Source organism: Carlito syrichta, unplaced genomic scaffold (assembly GCF_000164805.1).
Source record: "Carlito syrichta isolate Samal-C Ts95f unplaced genomic scaffold, Tarsius_syrichta-2.0.1 Scaffold132195, whole genome shotgun sequence".
NCBI classification, from domain to species: Eukaryota; Metazoa; Chordata; class Mammalia; order Primates; family Tarsiidae; genus Carlito; species Carlito syrichta.
In genome coordinates, this window is record NW_007076291.1 from 14,637 (window position 1) to 34,208 (window position 19,572).

At 36.0% G+C, this 19,572-nt stretch overlaps 1 protein-coding gene across 2 annotated transcripts in view; it reads left to right on the forward strand.

The window, feature by feature from the left end:
• Positions 1-19,572, forward strand: part of SLC36A4 (solute carrier family 36 member 4) — a 47,275-nt gene that overhangs the window by 3,289 nt on the left and 24,414 nt on the right. The window contains exons 2-3 of one of the 2 annotated variants that reach the window (XM_008049337.1): positions 16,714-16,837; positions 17,951-18,041. In XM_008049337.1, the coding sequence (XP_008047528.1) occupies positions 16,716-16,837; positions 17,951-18,041 (213 nt within the window). In that variant the 5' untranslated portion in view covers positions 16,714-16,715. Of the gene's footprint in view, positions 1-16,713; positions 16,838-17,950; positions 18,042-19,572 lie in introns of those variants that run through there. The other variant, XM_021708181.1, reaches the window with a different exon arrangement.

Consider the following 19,572-nt stretch of genomic DNA (forward strand, 5'->3'; position numbering starts at 1 on the left):
TTTTTTTTAAGGTAGTTTTCTTATGGCATAGTCAATATCCTGGGTTGTTATTAGTCTATATAGGGTCTCAGTTTCTTCTTGTTTCAACCTGGGGAGGTTATGTGATTTAAGAAAGTCCTGCATTTCATTTAGGTTTCGAGTTTGTTTCCATACTCGTGTACATAGTTCTGGAAGTTCTGGTAATCTTTTGTATTTCTGTGGGGTCAGTTGTGACTTGATCTTTTGCATTTCTGATTGTGTTTATTTGAGCTTTTTCTCTCTTTTTCTCGGTCAGTTTAGCTAGGGGTTCATCAGTCTTGTTTATCTTTTCAAAACACCAGGTTTTGGTTTCATTGGTTTTTTTGTATTATTCTTTTGTCTTCTATGTCTTGAATCTGGGCTTTTATTTTGGTGATCTGGATTCTTCTGCTGAAGTTAGGGTTTTGGTGGTCTTGCTTTTCCAGCTTCCTTAGGTGATTTGTTAGCCTGTTAACCTGTGATCTTTTCATTTTCTTCATGTGTGTTTGTAGAGATATGAATTCCTTCTTAGTACTGCTTTCATGGTATTCCAGAGATTTTTGTAAGATGTTTCTTTGCTTTCATTTGTTTCCAGGTATCTTTTCATATCTGTTTTGATTTCTGTGTTGGTCCAGTTGTTTAACATCATGCTGTTTAGTTCCATGTTTTTGTAAGTTTTGGGAGAACTTTATTGGTGTTCATATTTATTTTTATTCCACTGTGATCTTGGCACATGAAGGTGCATTGCAGAATTTCGGTCTTACGGACTTTGTTTATGCTTGATTTATGGCCGAGGATGTGGTTGATCTTAAAGTACGTTCCAAGTGGTGATGAGTGGAATGTATATTCTGTGGTTGTTGAGTGGAGTGTTTTGTAGGTATCAGTTAAGTCCATTTGGTCAAGTGTTACATTGAGGCTCCAGTTAAGTCCATTTGGTCAAGTGTTACATTGAGGCTCCAGATCTCCTTGTTGATTTTTTATCTTGATGATCTGTCTAGGGTTGTTAGTGGGGTGTTTAAGTCCCCAGCTATGATAGTTAGTGTTAGAGTCAATATCCTTTTTAAATTTACTTAGAACCTGCTTTATGAAAGTTGGTGATCCTGTGTTGGGTGCATATATGTTTATGGTGGATATTTCTTCTTGATGGATCGAACCTTTTATCATTATTAGTAACCTTACATATCTTTTTAAATTTTTGGAAGCTTAAAGGGTATTTTGTCTGATATTAAGTTTGCAACTCCTGCTTTCTTTTGTGTTTTGTTCTCCTGAAATTTTGTTTCCCATCCTCTTATTTTGAGACTGTGAGTCCTTTTTGCTGAGAGGTGTCTCTTAGAGACAATATATTGTTGCCTCATGATATTTTATCCATTTTGCCATTCTATATCTTTTCAGTGGTTCATTTGTCCATTCACATTCAGGCTAATTATAGAGATATGAGAGTTTATCCCTGTCATGAAGTTCTTATAGAGTTTGTTGTTGCTGCTGCTGTTTGTTTGTTGTCTGTCTTTTGATTTTGGGGTTGATTCATGTATGTTTTCAATCTTTTCTGCATTCTTGGGAAGGACTTTGATGTTCTTTCTTTCCTTTCTTCTGTGTTTAATACTTTCTTAAGTTTTTCTTATAGAGCTGGTCTGGAGGCAGCGTAAGTTCTTAGGGATTGAATGGGAAGAATTTTAATTCTCCGTCACTGATGAAACTTAGCTTAGCCAGGTAGGTAATTCTTGGTTGAAATTGTTTATCTTTGAGTACTCTGAAGATTGGACTTCAAGTTCTGCTGGCCTCAAGTCCTTCTGTAGATAAGTCTGCTGCTATTCTAATTGGTTTTCCCTGGTAGGTAGTCTGACCTTTCTCTCTTGCTGCCTTTAGTAATTTTTCTTTTATACATACTTTGTGTAGATGAATTACTATGTGTCTAGGAGTTGGTCTTCTCATTTGTTGTCTTACAGAGGTTCTCTGAATCTGTGTTTAAATGGTTGCATCACTGAGATGAGGAAAGTTTTCTTGGATAATTTCATAGAATGTTTGTTCCAGGGTGGTCTCTGTCTCTCTGTCTGCCTCAGGGATTCTAATTAATCTTAGATTCGGCCTCTTGAAATAATCACTCCTCTCTTGGAGGCCTTGTTCTGTCTTTTAAAGCTTCTTTTCTATGTTTTTAACAGTTTGGGTTCCATATTTTTGTCTTCAAGCTCTGAGATTTTTTCTTCTGTTTGGTTAATTCTGCTTTCCATGCTTATCAGTTTGTTGTGTATTTCATTCATTGTATTATTTATTGTTGTTAACTTGGTTATCAACTCCATTCTTTTCTCTTATCTCTCTTCATTTCTATTTAGTCTCACTATTAATATCTTAATATCTGGGTTTGTGTTTTGGACCAGTCATTCTGGAGGCTCTTCAGTGTTTGAGTTCCGAAGTCTGTTTACTCAGTTGCTATTCTCCCAGGGGTCTGTGTGAGACTCATATTCTTCCATTGGCTTTTCTTCATTTGTGTTTGTTTTCCTTCCTCTTTTTTTAACCTCTTCTTTAATTCTGTTGTTTAGTTTAGTTATATTTCTGTTTGCTCAATCTCCTATTCTTCCTTTTGTAGATCCTCTGGGTTTGTTCAATTCTGAAGCTGGATTGGAGGTGAGGGTCTATGCTTTTTGCAGTTTTGAGAGTTAATTAATGTGGAAACTGTGATTCAGAAGTTATCTGCAGATCCCAGTATCTGCTGCCAGGTGTGTGGGCCCTCTTGAACCCACTTCCCACTGCTGTACAGTCTGGCCATGCAGTAGGGGTGTCTATTTGCCCCTTGAAAGAAAAATGAGATGAGAAAAGAATGGCAAAAGGAAAGAGGAAGATGAAAGGGAGGTGGAGACAGAGAAGAAGAAGAGGGAAAACAGACAGGCATAACTAACAAATAAACAGAGAGACAAACAAAGACAGAAAAAAACAAAAAATACAAAAACATATAGACAGTTATACAAACAAGAAAACAAAAACCCCCCGTTGGTGTACTCTCCCTCAAAAATACCCATACATAAACAGAAAATCTGAAAAAAATCCATTAAAATAACAGAAACAAACCAAGTATAAAAACGTAAACAAAAACAGAAAGAGAAAAGAGAAAAAAAGATAAAACAAAACAACAAAAAAGAAGAAATAAAAAACTCTCTCTGTGGCCCTTTCTGTGACTCCAGGTTCCTTTCAGGCCTCTAACAGCTCTGATCTCCAACCTCTCCCCTCTGTTCTCAGCACAGGCTGATAGGGTTGTTCTCAGTGTGGGTCAGATGCCCCATGGACTACTGTAGGAGGAGAATGGATCAGATCCAGACTCACCCTAATTTCTGCTTCTGCTGTCAAGTCTCTCAATCAGTTCTGACGTGTCTGTGCCACTGTGTGAGAATGAGTCTCACACAGACCCCTGGGAGGATAGCAACTTAAGATTTTGTTTTTGTTTTGTTTTGTTTTTTGAGTTGGTGTCTCACTCTGTCGCCCAGGCTGGAGGGCAGTGGCTGCTCATGGCCACCGCAGCCTCGACCTGCTGGGCTCTGGTGATCCTTCCGCCTCAGCCTTCCAAGTAACTGGAACTACGGCGTGCTCTACCACACCTGGCTAATTTTTTTGAGTTTATTGTAGAGATGAGGTCTTGCCAAGTTGCCCAGGTGGGTCTCGAACCCACGGGCTCAGGCAATCTACTCACCTCAGCCTCCCAAAGGCATGGGATTACAGGCTGAGCCACCGAACAGACTTGGAGAAACAGACACCCCACCTCCACACTGAGATGAGGGAAGTTTTCTTGGATAATTTCATGGAATGTTTGTTCCAGGGCGGTCTCTGTCTCTCTGTCTGCATCAGGGATTCCAATTAATCCTTGGTTGGGGCAATGTAGCTCTCTGCCTGGTCCTAGACTTGAGAATATGGTGCCCACAGGTGTCTTGTTACTGGTGTTGGAGCTTTATTCCATATTTCTACGATCTGCCTCCTCCAGCTTGTGCCTGGTCTGCTACTGCAGGTGACAGCAAGGACTGGGTGCCAGTTGGTGAGGGGCAGCTGTTCTCTGCTACCTCCTCTCAAGAGAACCTCTAGTACAGTAGACGATCCTGTGTGCCTGGGTCTCCAATCTCAGGAGAGCCCTGGGTCTGAGTCTCCCTCAAATGGACTTTCACTTACCCACTGGCACACACCCACTCACGCAGTTTTTATAGACATTCGCTTTTGTGGAGATTCACTGTCCGACCTATTCTGTCACCATCTTGTCTGGAAGCCCCTCTGCTTTTCTTTTCTTTTCTTTTTTTTTTTTTGAGTTGGAGTCTCACTCTGTCGCCCAGACTGGAGTGCAGTGGCCGCTCCCGGCCACTGCAGCCTCGACCTGCTGGGCTCCAGCGATCCTTCCGCCTCAGCCTTCCGAGTGCTTTGCTTTTCAATGCAGCAGTCCCTTTGGAGTCACCACCCAGATGAATCCTTACTTACCCTTTGCTGTCCCAGGAGTGACAACAGGGCGTGCCGACCAGAGGAACAGGAGATACCTGTAGCTAACTCTCTTGGCAAAGTTTGTTTTCTGGCTTTCCTCCGACCTTGTCGTTTCATGGTGCCAGAGGGTGTTTGTTCATGGTTACCTGGTGTCCGAAAGAAAACAAATAAAGATCTGGGTTGTAAATTGATAGTCCTCCCAGTTATGTGCACCATACATAGAGATATTTTTAAATTTGATGCCGAATGATGAAATGTAATCTTCAAGAAAGAGGTTGAGCTTTAAACAATATCTTATTGCAAGTAACTAATAGTTGTTGTTCCTGTAATGATATGGAGGTCACTTTGCAATTGACTTTTAAAAGTTGTAATGATAGAGACAATAGACTTAGCATTTTTGTGTGTGCTTTCTGTGTGCAAGCACATGATTTACTTATGTATTGTTGTCTTTAATCCTCACAACAGTTGGATGAGATAGGTGCTGTTGGTGTCTTCATTTTATAGGCATAGTAATTTTAAGCTCATTAGTGACAGAACCCAGACATGAAGCCAGGTTTATCTGATTATTAAGTTTGTTAATAATCTGCCCTGGTGAGGATGTCGGGAAATGGATATTCTCGTGTATTGCTGCTAGGAGCAAGATAATTATACTTGTAATTAAAAATGTATGTATCCTTTGAACCAGCAATTCTACTTTTAGAATATTTCCCAAGGAAATAAGTAATGTAACAAATATTTTTATCAAGAGTTCTTCATTATAGTATTTATGATAGAGAAAAGCTGGTAACTAAATGTACAATTAAAGGGAATTGGTTAGGTAAGTTGTGGTATACATGTAGTCATATACTGCCCAGCCATTAAAAATGATATGGAAAGATGTTCACCATATATATTTATACTAACTGAAAAAAAAGTTTCAAACTATTTCAGTTTGCTTGAAGTTATGTTTGTGCATTAATTTAACACATATTCATTGAGCTTCTCCTGGACCCTTTTTTTTTTTTTGAGTTGGAGTCTCACTCTGTCACCCAGACTCCGCTCCCAGCCACCGCAGCCTCGACCTGCTGGGCTCCAGCGATCCTTCCGCCTCAGCCTTCTGAATAGCTGGAACTACAGGCGCGCGCTACCACGCCCAGCTGATTTTTGATTTATTGTAGAGATGAGGTCTTGCCAAGTTGCCCAGGAGGGTCTTCATCCCGCGGGCTCAGGCAGTCCACTCACCTCAGCCTCCCAAAGGCGTGGGATTACAGGCTGAGCCACTGAGCCCAGCTTCTCCTGGACCCTTGACATAAATGATGAACAAAACAGATCAAGGTTTCTTTTCTCATGGAGCTTTTATTTAGTAAGGGGAAGTAGTAAAAGACAGTAACCAGTTAATTGAATGTTAGGTGTCAAGTGCTGTGGAAAATGAGCAGGGTAAGGGAAATCAGAAGTGAGGGTGGAGGCTGGACAGTTTATAGTATTTTATGTGTTCAGATGAGCCTTATTGAAAAAGTGCCATTTGAGCAAAGACTTACAAGTGATGAAGGGAATTAACCAGTGGGTATCTGGGAAGAGACTAATCTAGGCCGAAAGAACAACTCAAGTAAAGGTGGGACTAGCAAGAAGGTCGATTGCCTGGAGCAGAGTGATGGAGGCAGTGAGGAGGTCAGATTGTGTAGGGGTCTTGCAGGTTGTTTGAAGACTTACTTTGACTCTGAGGCAATGGCAAACTAGTGCAGGCATTGAGCAAAGGAGTGACATGATTGGACTTAAGTTTTAAAAGGATTACACTGGCTGCTGTTTGAAGCGGGAAAAAGAAGCAGGAGAGTGTTCAGGAAAGAGAAATGTAGGTTCTTTAAAGCTTTTGGTAGTGGCTGTGGACATGAACAGAAGTGGTCAGTTTCCTAGGCATACTTCACAAGTAGAACTAGCAGGCTTTCATAACAGATTGGTTGCCCGTTGAGAGTAAAACAGGAGACAAGGATGACGACAGGGACCTGAGTATATAGAAAAATGAAAGTGTTGTCACCTGGGATGTTATGGTGGTTTTATAATATGCCTACATTTTCTTTGATGTTTTTCTCTTAAGGAGAAGAAAATTTCATTCTCTTTGAGCATGGATTGAACTTAGTAACTTATCTCTAGTGACTAAAGATGCTGGTAGAAGTGATGATGTGTGACTTCAACACTATATGGTAAAAGGCAGTGTACCTTCTTTGCTTTTTCTTTTTGGATCACTCACTGGGAAGCCAACTGCCATGTTGTTAGGTTACTCAAACAACCCTGAGGAAAGGCTCATGTTACACAGAACTAAGACCTACTGACAGTGGCCATCAATTGTTAGCAGCAGTAGATAACCAGTACAGAAGGGTAAAGTCACAGGAAGAGCAGGTGTGGTGGTGGGATCAGCTGAGCTTGGGGCATGTTAAGTTTGAGATGCCCACTAGCCATCCAAGTGCAGATGTCAGGTAGGCAATCAGATTTATGTCTAGAATTAGTGAGAGGTCAAGTCTGCAGATATACATTTGGAAGTCATCAGCATGTATATAGTATTTAAAACCCTAAGACAGAATGAGAGTATATGGGAGTGAGTGCATTTGTGTCTGCATGCATGTGTGTGTACTCTAAAATGTTAACAGTGGTAATTCTGGGAAATTTCTAAGTAATTTTTGATTTCAAAAATGTTGTTTATTGATATATTTTCTGATTTTGTTTGCAGTGACCAAATAGTTCTCTATTACTCATTTTTTAAAAGAATTTTTTAAAAAGTGTGTGAAAAGCTCTGGTAGAGATGTTAAGATACAGGTATATACATAGCCTAAGTTCTGCACTCCATAGACCATGGGCATTACTGGAAGGTTTCTTACTGTGGGCATTTTCTCCATGTCAGAAATGAACAAAATAGCTACTGTTCCTATTTCGTATCTAGATAGTAGTTTATAAGTTTAGGTGGAAACATTATGTTATTTTTAAAAATAAACAATTTCTACTTTCTTTTAGTTTGTCTGTTGCCAAAATATAAGTAATTCCCTTTATTTTGCTATTGCAATAGTAATATACATTTATTATTTTCTTTTTTTTCCCACATCTTCCACAGTGTGCCCCAAAGGGGACTCATAATTTTGTTGTCCATCTATATCCTTGTAAATGTTTTCACATTTTGGTATATTTACTTTCCTGTCTTTCTATTTAACTATTAAAAATATTATTGTGATCATACTGTGACTATATAGTTTTTTCCCACTCTTTTTCTTCTTTTACTAAATTTCACAACCTAATTTAATGTTAGTGTAATATATAAAGTGGATGTGCCATAGTTAATTTAGCAATTTGCTGATTGCTGCACATTGTGGTTGCTTTCAGATTTTCAGTATTTATAATGTTTTGTTTCAGTTAACATCCTTTTCTCTATATACCAACTTGCCTGAAATAGAATTACTAGGTGAAAAGAATAAACATATTTAAGACTTGAATACATATGGTACTGCTAAATTAATGTGGTTTTAAAAGATGTCTACAATTTGAAACTACTAGGTTGATCTTTAGGTTGGGAAATTGAGGTTGAAACAATTGTCTGGACATATAAGAGGCACACAAGTACTGTCTAATTTAAGAATGTTCCATTTGAATACTCCTAAGCTGTTGGTGGGGAATGCAAGCTAGTTACACCCACTCCAAGGCAGTTTGGAGGTTTCTCAAAGAACTAAAAATAGACTTGCTGCTCAACTCAGCAATTCCACTCCTGAGTATATACCCAAAGGAGCACAGATCACTTTACCAAAAAGACACCAGCGTGCACATGTTTATCACAGCACGGTTCACAATAGCAAAAACATGGAACCAACCTAGGTGTCCATCCCTGGTGGAATGCATTGGGAAATGTGGTACATATACACCATGGAATACTACATAGCCATAAAAAGAACAAAATCATGTCCTTTGCAGCAACATGGATGCGGCTAGAGACCATCATCCTGAGCAAATCATCACAGAAACAGAAGACAATACCACATGTTCTCCCTAATAAGCAGGAATTAAACACTGTATGCCCCTGCCACAAGAATGGGAACAATAAACACTGAAGCATTCCTAAAGGTGAAAGGAAGAGGGCAGGTAAGGGCTGAAACCTACCCTCTGGGTATCAGGTTCACCACCTGGATAATAGGCTTAATAGAAGCCCAGGCCTCACCATCACACAATATTCCTATGTAGCAAACATGCACATGTACCCCTGGATAAAAAAAAATTGTTTTTAAAAAAAGGTTTTTCCTGTCCTGACATTGCACTAGTATTCTAATGTAAATTTGAGATAAATCCCCAGAGTGTCTAGGAAAAAACTAGTGGTTATTTCATCTTGGTTTTGCAGAACACAGAAATGATTCTTAGTCAGACACAAAATTGAAAATAGAACCTGAATTCAAAATTTCAGGATCTCACTCATAATCTTCAAGCAGTTTGTCTAAATTATGATTTGCCAACTACTGTGAAGATAAATTGACCTCCTGCCCTTCAACTCTCAATTTTTTTGTGTAATCACTAAGTTGACAAAGGTAAGCTTTTCTTGACGATTTAGATTTGTAAGCTTTAAGATCATGAGAACTCAGTCAAAATGTTAAAATTCAACATTTGTGTGCCAGACACTTTTCTAGGTGTTGGGGTACAAATGAGAATAAAAATAAAAATAAATAAAATCCTTTTACCTGTAAAAAAGAATGTTCCCGTTTGCATGCACCATTATTTATACATGTGGTATTTTGTATAATACACCATACAATAGATGATGTGTATAATAACAATTGTATAATACTAAAACAGCCTAGTTGATTCTTCTTACTTAGCTATAATTTCTCTACTTGTAAATAGAAATAATTGTGTCGAGGTGGTTTGATATCCATTGCTTAATAGTGTTTTATTTTATAAGGCATTATTCTTACCTATAGTAGTAATCAAAGCATTTTTCAGAGCTGCCCAGTTCAAGTATGTGACCAAAAACTACAGCAAGACATTAGAGAGAATAGATATGTGTAATGTAAATTGGATTGTGTATTTTAATTCCTCTGGGGTGAGTGTTTAGACTTTATTTCATATTTCTTGACTCTGTTGGAGCTTTCACTATGTTGGGTTGCTGTGTACTTGTCCCTTCCACTAGTCTTTGTCTCCTCTGCCGCATACTCAATCTTATAGCACAGTGTCTAGCTCATAATTGCTGAGAATTATTACTTACTATTATTAGTTCTCATTTCTTGTCAAAGATTGGTGTTTTAAAATCTTATTCAGCTTATTTTCTTCTCGTATGTCATTATGTAGGAAAGGGAAGAAAACTAGTTTTTATTGATTATTATGTGCCATGGTCTGGGCTCTATGCTTCATACATTGTCTCATTCTTCATATTATATATATATAAAACATATGATGTATAGAATAGCTTCCTATACTTTAACATTTGTGATTATGATGTCACAAAGCCCTGTGAGGCAGATGTTATTAGTCTAATTGTACATAAGAAAAATTAGGCTGGAGGAAGATGGTTAAAACGTAGGTCACTAGAAAAAAAAAGAGTGTAGGTTAAATGATGTCACTCCTCTGTTCAAAACTCTTTGGTGCTATGATGTCCTGTATGATAGCTGTTAATATATGGTTCTTGAGCACTTGAAATGTAGTTTGTCTGAATTGAAATATACTGTAAGTGCAAAATATATGCTGTATTTTAAAGACTTAGTATGAAAAATAGAATGTAAAATGTCCCAATTTTTAAATGTTGATTACAAATAGAAATGATATTTTAGATATATCAGGCTAAATAAATTATATTTTTAAAGTTAATTTCACCTGTTTCTTTTTCTTTGTGTTTGAAATGTGATTTCTAGAAACTTTTATATTTATGGTTTACATTATATTTCTGTTGGATAACACTGCTCTACTGCCTTCTCTGTCACTTAGAATGGTTTCCAAGGCTATAGAATCTATTTTCTGTCACCGGAATCTCATGTCCTACCATTCTTCCCCTTGCTTGCTGCTCTCTGCCTGCTCGAACTTGCCTCCTGTTCTTTAAACACACCAGGCTCTCTGCATCCTGACAGTTTTTACCTTTGCTCTTCTGCTGTCTGGATTTCTCTACCCCAGATATCCACATTGTTCATTCTTGTTCCTACTTCAGGTTCTTTAAAATGCCACTTTCTCAGTGAGGCCTATTTTCGCTGTCCTGTCTAAAATTACAGGCGCTTTGTCAATCTCTCAGCACTTAACATTATCTAGTTTATCTGTGTTTTACTTATTATCTTATGTGTTGTCTCTTTCCCTCACTAGAATTTGAGCTCCATAAAGGCAAAGTTTTTGTTTTTTAATAATTGCTCTATTCCCAGCATCTACTGGTTTTTAACATATTGGGACCTTGTTAATATTTGTGAAATTGAATATTATACAGTTGCAGCCTCTTTTATTGAATACATTCAGTCATGAGTCCCAGATCTTTTGTGTTGAGGGGCTACTGTACTGTCAGATATTGGGTAGAAGATGACAGTCTATTAATAGGGGCCCTGGAGAAGGGCCAGAAACCAAGGAAATTTGTTGAATTGCTTGTACCTCTTGAGCTCAACTCCTGTAGTGTGTTCTGACTGCAGGCTTTTGGGCATAAAAGCCATATTAGTCCTTGCCATCCTTTTCCCTAGCACATCAGAAGTTTAGCCATGGGAGTCTGTGTGCCAAGAAAAACAACTCTAGTCACCACTTTCATCTGTATGTCTTTCTGGAATTCCCCAGAGGTTCCCAGGGAGTGTCTGGATATTGAACCTTGACTCTATACCTCACTGCCTTCCATCTCTTGTGACTGAAATAATGAAGGGAAGGGTGTGGTGGTGGTGATGAGTGCTTTCTTTCTTGAACTTGAGCCAGAAACCTTTCATAGGAAAGGGACTGCAGTTCTTGACAAGACTGATTTGAGAATCTTTCAAGATTTCCAGCTTAATCTTCTGCCGTATACATACACCTTCTGTTTCAGTCACATTCAGCCAACCTAAAGTTTGTCAAGCAGACAGTGTATTCCAGCCTGGAATGCCCTACTTAATTTTGTGACTAATGCCAATACTAATACCTTTCCTAAAAATTAAACAGTTAAATGTAAGAAAACAATATTACTACATTTTTCTGTACTATACCTAAATTGGGAATAAAATACAGTTTAGCATTTTATATTACTATTACCTAGAACTTCTAAAAGTTATAAATGACTAGTTGACTCTATTAATCTAATGCTCAGAGATCTAGGCTTAAATGTTTGTATTTAAAGATATAGCTTCTTGGTTATTAAGTGTTTTCTAGGTGTTTGTAGTTAGGTGTCTTTTGATTTATTCTTTAGATTCAGGAGCTATTTTAATGTTAAGTCTTAAAACCTGATTGCTTTACATATTCTTAATTTACTTACTTTAACAAATTTGTTCCTTAATATTTAATGCTACCTCAATAATATGGACTAAAACTAGGGTGAATGTCTTAGAGGCTTTTTCAAGTGTAGTTTTAAAAATTATATTTAAGCATACAGTTAGAACTTTTAATTTGTCACTTTGCAGGGTTTTGCTTTAATGGTACAATCAAAACGGTAAGTGTGTATTTCTTAAATTCCTAACACTGTTAAGAAATATTTTTCTCACAAATGATTTCAATTTTTAAAAACTCTTTTTAATCTCATTGTAACAAGGTTAGTTAAAGGAGCTTTCTGCAATAATTAAAGTAAAAATTTTTATGGTTACATAATGTATTTATGGAGTACATGCAATATTTTGGTGCAGGCATACAATGTGTAATGATCAAATTAGGATAATTGGGTATCCATAACCTCAAACATTTATCATTTCTTTGTGTTAGGAACATTCTAAATACATTTTTCTAGTTATTTTGAAATATACAATGAATTCTTTTTAACTATAGTTGCTCTGTTGTGCTACCTGAACACTAGATCTTATTCCTGCTATCTACCTGTATTTTTACACCTAGGAGTAATTAATTTGTTATTAACGTTTTATGTGTGAGGAATGAGACAAATGGACTTAAAGCAAATAAATATGTATATGAAAAGCTATCTTTCACAATAAGTCATGTTTAATGTTTCCTAGAACACATAACATTGAGAAATAATGAATTTAAAAACTAGGGAAAGTGTAACCATGGGGGATTACTCTATTGAACAAATTGAATAAGACACTTATTAAACAATCTAAGTTTGTTAAGAGTGATGGAAAGTCCACCTAGCTTTTACTTGAGAATCTGAGTGAACACTATAATACTGTCTTAAAAACTTGATTCTATGAATTACAGAACTTAGAATTTTTAAATCATCTTAACAATTCTAGATTTTTAGGCTTACCTAAAAACATATTTTAAAAAATAAATCTGATGATGCCATTAAAAGTAAACTTATCATTTAGAGTTCATTTTTTTTATAGTTATGAGAAAACTTACCTTTACCCTGACTTTCCATTGCTGCTGTGATCTCTCAGGCAGTGTGCTTCAAATAACAGATTGTTCAGCGTTTAAAATATTGGTAATGATAGTTATCATTATTGAGAACAGATAGTGTACTTAGTACAGCACAGAACATACTGCACAGCCCTTGGCAGAAAGAAATTAGAAAATTCAAATAACTGACAGTTGGATAAACCAAATGAATAAAAGCAAACGAACTCAAGACTTGGCAAGAGCAATGGAGTACATTTAGCAATAAAAATACTAACATGTTTGTAGTTGAAACTGAAGCTGAAACAGCTAATAATGTTGGTTGTTATGGGTTAAATAGTACCCCCTGCCCAGATTCATATGTTGAAGTAATAACCCGCAGTATCTCAGGATGTGACCTTACTTGGAAATAGGGTCATTGTAGATAAGGTTAAGATGAGGCCATGATAGAGTCAGCTCAGTCCCTAATCAAATATAACTAGTGTCCTTATAATAAGGGGAGATTTGGACACAGACATGGTTTTAGGAAGAATGTCATGTGAACTTAAAGATGAATGTTGATAAGCCAAGGAGAGAGGCCTGGAACCCAGCTTTCCCTTCCAGCCCTCAGAAAGCACCAACTCTCCCAAAACCTTTTTGGACTTGCCTCTAGTACTTTGAGACAACATTTCTGTTGTTTAAGCTACTCATGTTGTAGTACTTTGTGATGGCAGCCCTAGCAAACTAATGTGATGGTTTTACAATACAAAGTATCAGTTTACAATACAAAGTATCAGTTTACAGAAAAGGATACAGGGTCTGTTCAAACGAAAAATGAAGATAATTTATATTAATAAGTCTCTATCTCAGAATGCTGAGGCAGAGAGATCACCTGAGCCCAACAGGTCGAGGCTGCAGTGGCTATGAGGATGACACCTACTCAAAATAAATAAATCAATAAATCTTTGTAGTAAATGTGAGATAGTAGATCTCTTAGTGGGCCTTATACTGCGAAAACACTTAATTTTTCACTGTGCACAGGTGTAGACTTTGCCACCTATGATATTGGAAAACAAACAAACACAAACAGGAAATCATAAAAAATAATCTCTGTAGAATGTCCTAAAGATTAAAGGTTTAGAAAAACAATCCAAAGGCAAAGCTGGGGAATTTGAATTATAGAAAATTCTCATTAATTTGGACTCCAGGAATTTGGAACTTTTGATAATTTAGTGAATTTTACTATTGTGTCTTAGTTACATTATTAGAGGAGGAATATTTAAGTCATTTTATATGCTGTTTTTAAGCATCTTCCAGAATCTTAAAGCATCACTATACTCTTATGAAATATGATGATATGCTGAATTTCAGTTGGCACTGGGCTAATGGTGGCTACTACAACACATCCTCCTCCAAAACTTGTAAATTCAAGCAGGAACACAAGTAAGCCATTCATAAAATTGCTCTTTTTAGCGTTACTAAGAGAACAAGGATGCCAGAAACTTCAAATTATCTGCAAATAGAGAAAGACACAGCAAATTTCAACGTTCTTGTTGCTGCTGTAAGCATGGAGAATTGGGCAGAGGAATCTTTAAAATTTGGAAAAAAGGAGAGGCAGAGGAGACCAGAGGAAGCCCAGTGAAAATCTTCCTCAGAAAGAGAAAGTCTAAAGTGTAAAAGTCTAAACAGAGGTCAGGTTTAGAAGTTCATAGCTCACAGCTCTGAATACAGAAAAGGAATCTGAACATGAGTGGGACTGAGGGGGCAGCCTTGAGAAAACATTACTTCTGGAAGAAGAAGATATATACAACAGTAGTGATCCCCTGCAGATACCTGACAATGGAAGGAAATAAGGAAATAACAAGGAAAATTGAGGGTCCTGCAGAAGTGAAAGAAAACCAAGAGCATGCCACTTATTCGTCCTCATTCCTAACAGCTCAACATCATTCATAAAATAAATAAAACTTCACTATAGTGACAGAAGAGAACACTCTTTTTAAAAATTGTTATTTTAAAGATGTGGGTTAGGTATACCAATGGTCATTATGCAGGTACCCTTGTTGATGAGGTAGAAGAACACTCTTGAACTAGTATTCCTGTGCATGAAATGCTTAGAAATAAGAAAAACCACAAATAAAGAATAAAGTAAAAGGTGTCCAAAGGAGAATGTATTGAATGAAAATTTAATGTCATTGAAAAAAGATAAGAAGAGTGAATATGACGAGGTAAAGAAAGACATCAAGAGGGTCAGAGAGAAAGCAATTGAAATGAAAGGCAAAGAAGATCTAACATGCATGTAATTGAAATCCTAAAGAAGAAAAAAAATTGAACCAAACAAATATTTAAAACTGTAATTCAAGAAAATGTTCTTGGGAAAATTGACTCAGAACTAACAACCCCAAGATGTATTGTAGTAAAGCTATTGGGCTTTAAAGACAAAAAACAAAGGATCTTCAGGAAAAATAACAAGTTACTTAGTGCCTGAGAAAATTAGACTGGCATCAGATTTCTTAAAAGTAGCATATAAAGGGGAGCAGCCGTTTCAAGAAATTCAAGGATAGAAAGTGTGAGTCAAGTATTTTATATCTAGTTGTTCTTCAAGTATCCAGGCTATTGAAACATGCAAAACTCGAAGAATACTGTGCCCATAAGACCTTCCTGAGGAATTTGCTAGAGTAGTGGTTCTCAAAGTATGGTTCTCCCGATCAGCAACATCAGCACCACCTGGAAACTTGTTAGAAATTCACATTCTCAGGCTGATTCCAGACCCTGAGTCAGAAACTTTGGAACGGAATACATCAGTTTGTGTTTTTGCAAGCCCTACAGGTTATTCTGATGTATACTCTACAAGCAGATGAACTTCTTCCAGCCGAAGGATAATTGAGGAAATTTTGGCATAGAACTGACAGTGAATTTTGGTAGTGATTGTAGATATAAGTCTAAGAAATGGGTAGAAATATGATTGGGAGAATAGTGTGTGAAGCATATGTATTGCCAGAGTAGAAAGAATACAACTAAAAATTGAGAGAATAAGGGACAGCAACAGGAGAAAGTAGAGTAAAATTATTAATTGTTGTGTAGATAATAGGTGGAAGTCAGAGAATACCACTGAAAGCTGTCAAACAAGGTAGTAAAAAAAATTGAGGGGAAAAAAAAAGAATTAAGAGCATCATAAAACATATAATGGTAGAGAAACTAGTAGAACAACTCAGTTAAATGCAATATGAGATCCTGAACTGAAGAAAACACAATATGAGATCCTGAACTGAAGTAAACTTGCTAAGAGGACTTTATTGGTAGTTGATGAAAGTAGAATGTAGATTAAATAATTGTATTAGTGTTAACCTGTATTTGGTAACTAGTGTGACTATTCAAGAGAATATTCTTAGGAAATTTCATGCTAGTGAATAGGATAAAGTGGTAAAGGGCAAATTTTGGTCCTAAAATATTGTAACAGCTTTATAGTTTTCTTAAAGCATTTAAAAACATGATTATTATTTACTTATACAGTATGATTTGAAGCTAACCAGAGATGAAGACATATTTGAATATTTCTTCACATCTCTCATCATACAATTCTATGATCATTTACTACAAACCCTGTGTGGATAAAGCAGAAAAAGTTTTGCATTGCGTATTTAAGCTTTTCTAATTAATCTAAACAGAACATACAGCAAATAAATTTAGTTGTTTCTTTTTAAATACTCTAAAACTTAGGACATTAATGTGAACTGACTTTCTCAGGGTAGAACTAGTAAAGATGAGTACAAATGGTATTTCTTAGTATTTTAAAACTCATTTATGTCAACTTTATTCCAATTTTCTAAACAATGGTGAAATACTCTTTTCTTTTCTAAGATATGGATGTAATGAGGCCCTTGATAAATGAGCAGAGCTTTGATGGTACATCGGATGAAGAACGTGAGCAAGAGCTTCTACCAGTTCAGAAGCATTACCAGCTCCATGGCCCGGAGGGCATCTCGTAAGTGTTTTGGTTTATGTTGTGTCTCCTTTTCATTCAGTACGTACTTTGTAATCTTCTTATGGGCAAGGCATTTTACTAGATACTGCAAGATACAAAGATGCATAAGACACAGTCTTCACCTTCAAGATGTTTATAGACTATTTGGGAAAGAAGAAACATTTAAATCACAAAGTAGTATATAGGAATTACTGCACTGATGATGTATATGGAGCACAGTGGATCTTGAAAGTAAGGGAGATCTGATTGAGACGAATAAGTATGTTCAGAGAAGTAGTTTCTGAAATGATAAAGAGTTAGGCATTGGAAGGTGGCAAACACTTCTTCATGATGAATGTGTAGTATGAAACAAAGTAATGGAAATAGGAAATACTGGATATTTTTAAAAACTTTTTTTGACATTTTATCATTAATAGAATTGTTTTTATTATAATAATTACTGCAAAATAGCATGAAATTCAGTTGATTAGAAGAGTATAAACAAAAAATTTAAACAAACTTTTTTTAAAAGACAAGTTTAAATTTTTTGCTCTTCTTAGTTTCAATTTATTTCTTCTTGGTCAAGAGACCTCTTTCAAATATTTCTCTAAACTATGTTTAGGCCAAATTCCTTAGGGAATTCATGATGACTAAAAGCTAACTAGTATGTATCTTACCTGATGATACCTATAGTTTTAAAACTTGTATTCTTTTTCTTTAAATTAACTTCTTCCTGGGTTGATAGTCATAGATCAAATGTGTTAATAGCATGATTACGTAGGCATTATCAATTAGTTACTGTTTTACCAGCTTAATCTTCAACATTGATCTGAAAATCATAGCAGCAAAGTATCTTATGATAAAATTACCTTTTCTTTATGTATTACTTTATTGTGTGCAAAAACGCTTTCACTTAACTGATTTATTCTCCACAATAACTCTTGGTATTTCATTTTTAAGTAGCAAAGATAGGACTTGAACCAAGTATGACTTCTGGCCCAGGTTGAATGGAAATGTTACTTGATTCCTTGCTTAGATTAATTTTCAGTTCCCTTTTAATACTAAAACCATGATCATGTGATTTTAATAGTTTTTATTCCAAAACATTTAAATCTTATAACTTTTACTTTTCAGATTTGTGCAAACTCTTATGCATCTTCTTAAAGGAAATATTGGAACTGGCCTTTTAGGACTTCCATTAGCAATAAAGAATGCAGGAATAGTGGTAAGACTTATCTTTGTGATCTCTAGCTAATACACAGTCTAATTTATAGCCAAAATTACCATAAGCTAACATCTAGCCTAGTCAGATACAATCTGGTCAAGTCACATTTAGATGATCATTTAGCTATTGAATTCATAAAATTGTATTAACTATGATAATACCTAACAAAAATGATTTTTAAAAATTTCTACCTAATTACTTTGTAAATTTAACAAACCTCCCCACAATCCTAAAGCGATTTAACTTTTTTTCCAGGTATGGCTTTATCTTACTACTCTTTTGAATCTGCAGAGAGTTAAACAGTGTACTCATATCAGCAAATATAGAGCCGATTATTTGTATTGTGGAATTGTATAGTTTTTTAGACTCCAAATAGAATACACATTTTTCAGGCTTAAAGAATAATAATTAAGAAAATGAATAACACTTTAAAAAAATTTAAAGCATTGTTAGAGATAATTATTGTAATTATTATAATTACTGAGAACCTTGATAGGAAAGAATTCATTTATGAAGTAATGACATTATATTTAACCTTTTTTTAATGGCTCAGTTTCTGAAAAACAGTTTTTAACTATTTCTCTGTATTTGACTATTTTATCTATCCTCATTAGAGTAACTTAAAAATTTTTGATTTTCTAAAAATAAACCTTAGCAATATTTTGGTTGTATTTCGATAACCCAGGCATCATTTTTATTTTAGTAAATAAATACTTGACATTTTATGTACCACTTTTTGAAGTAATTATTTTTAGAAAATAATTCTGACACCTAGTAATTAGTAATTTTTAGAAAATAATTCTGACACCTAGTAATTACTTAACAAGAGTCTTTCTTTTTTTATTTTTTATTTTATTTTTTGAGTCGGAGTCTCACTCTGTCGCCCAGACTAGAGTGCAGTGTCCGCTCCTGGCCACCGCAGCCTCGACCTACTGGGCTACAGCGATCCTTCTGCCTCAGCCTTCCAAGTAGCTGAAACTACAGGCGCGCGCTACCACACCCAGCTAATTTTTGATTTATTGTAGAGATGAGGTCTTGCCAAGTTGCCCAGACGGGTCTCGAACTCGCGGGCTCAGGCAGTTCACTCACCTCAGCCTCCCAAGGCGCGGGATTACAGGCTGAGCCACTGAGCCCGGCTAACAAGTCTTTAGAAGAAATGGATTGCTCACAATCCCAATTTGATATTATGCTTTTCAGTCATTTAGATAATGATGCACAGTTGCATATAATTATAATGGTGGAACACTGATAGTTGTATACTTGCCTTCTGGTATTAAATATGATATTTTGGTCTATTCTACTTTGTGACATATATATACATATACATACACACATACATACACACACATATACTCTATAGGTTTTAGTAGCCATGTTGATAAGATGGAATCATACACGTTTGTCTTAAATATTACTTGAAGTTCTTTCTGTAAGAAGTTTGTTTTCTCTTATGCAAATGACTATTTAATCATTTTGCCCAACTTATTGCTTATAAGGTTACTCAATTTTTGTTAAACCTAAATATTTAAAC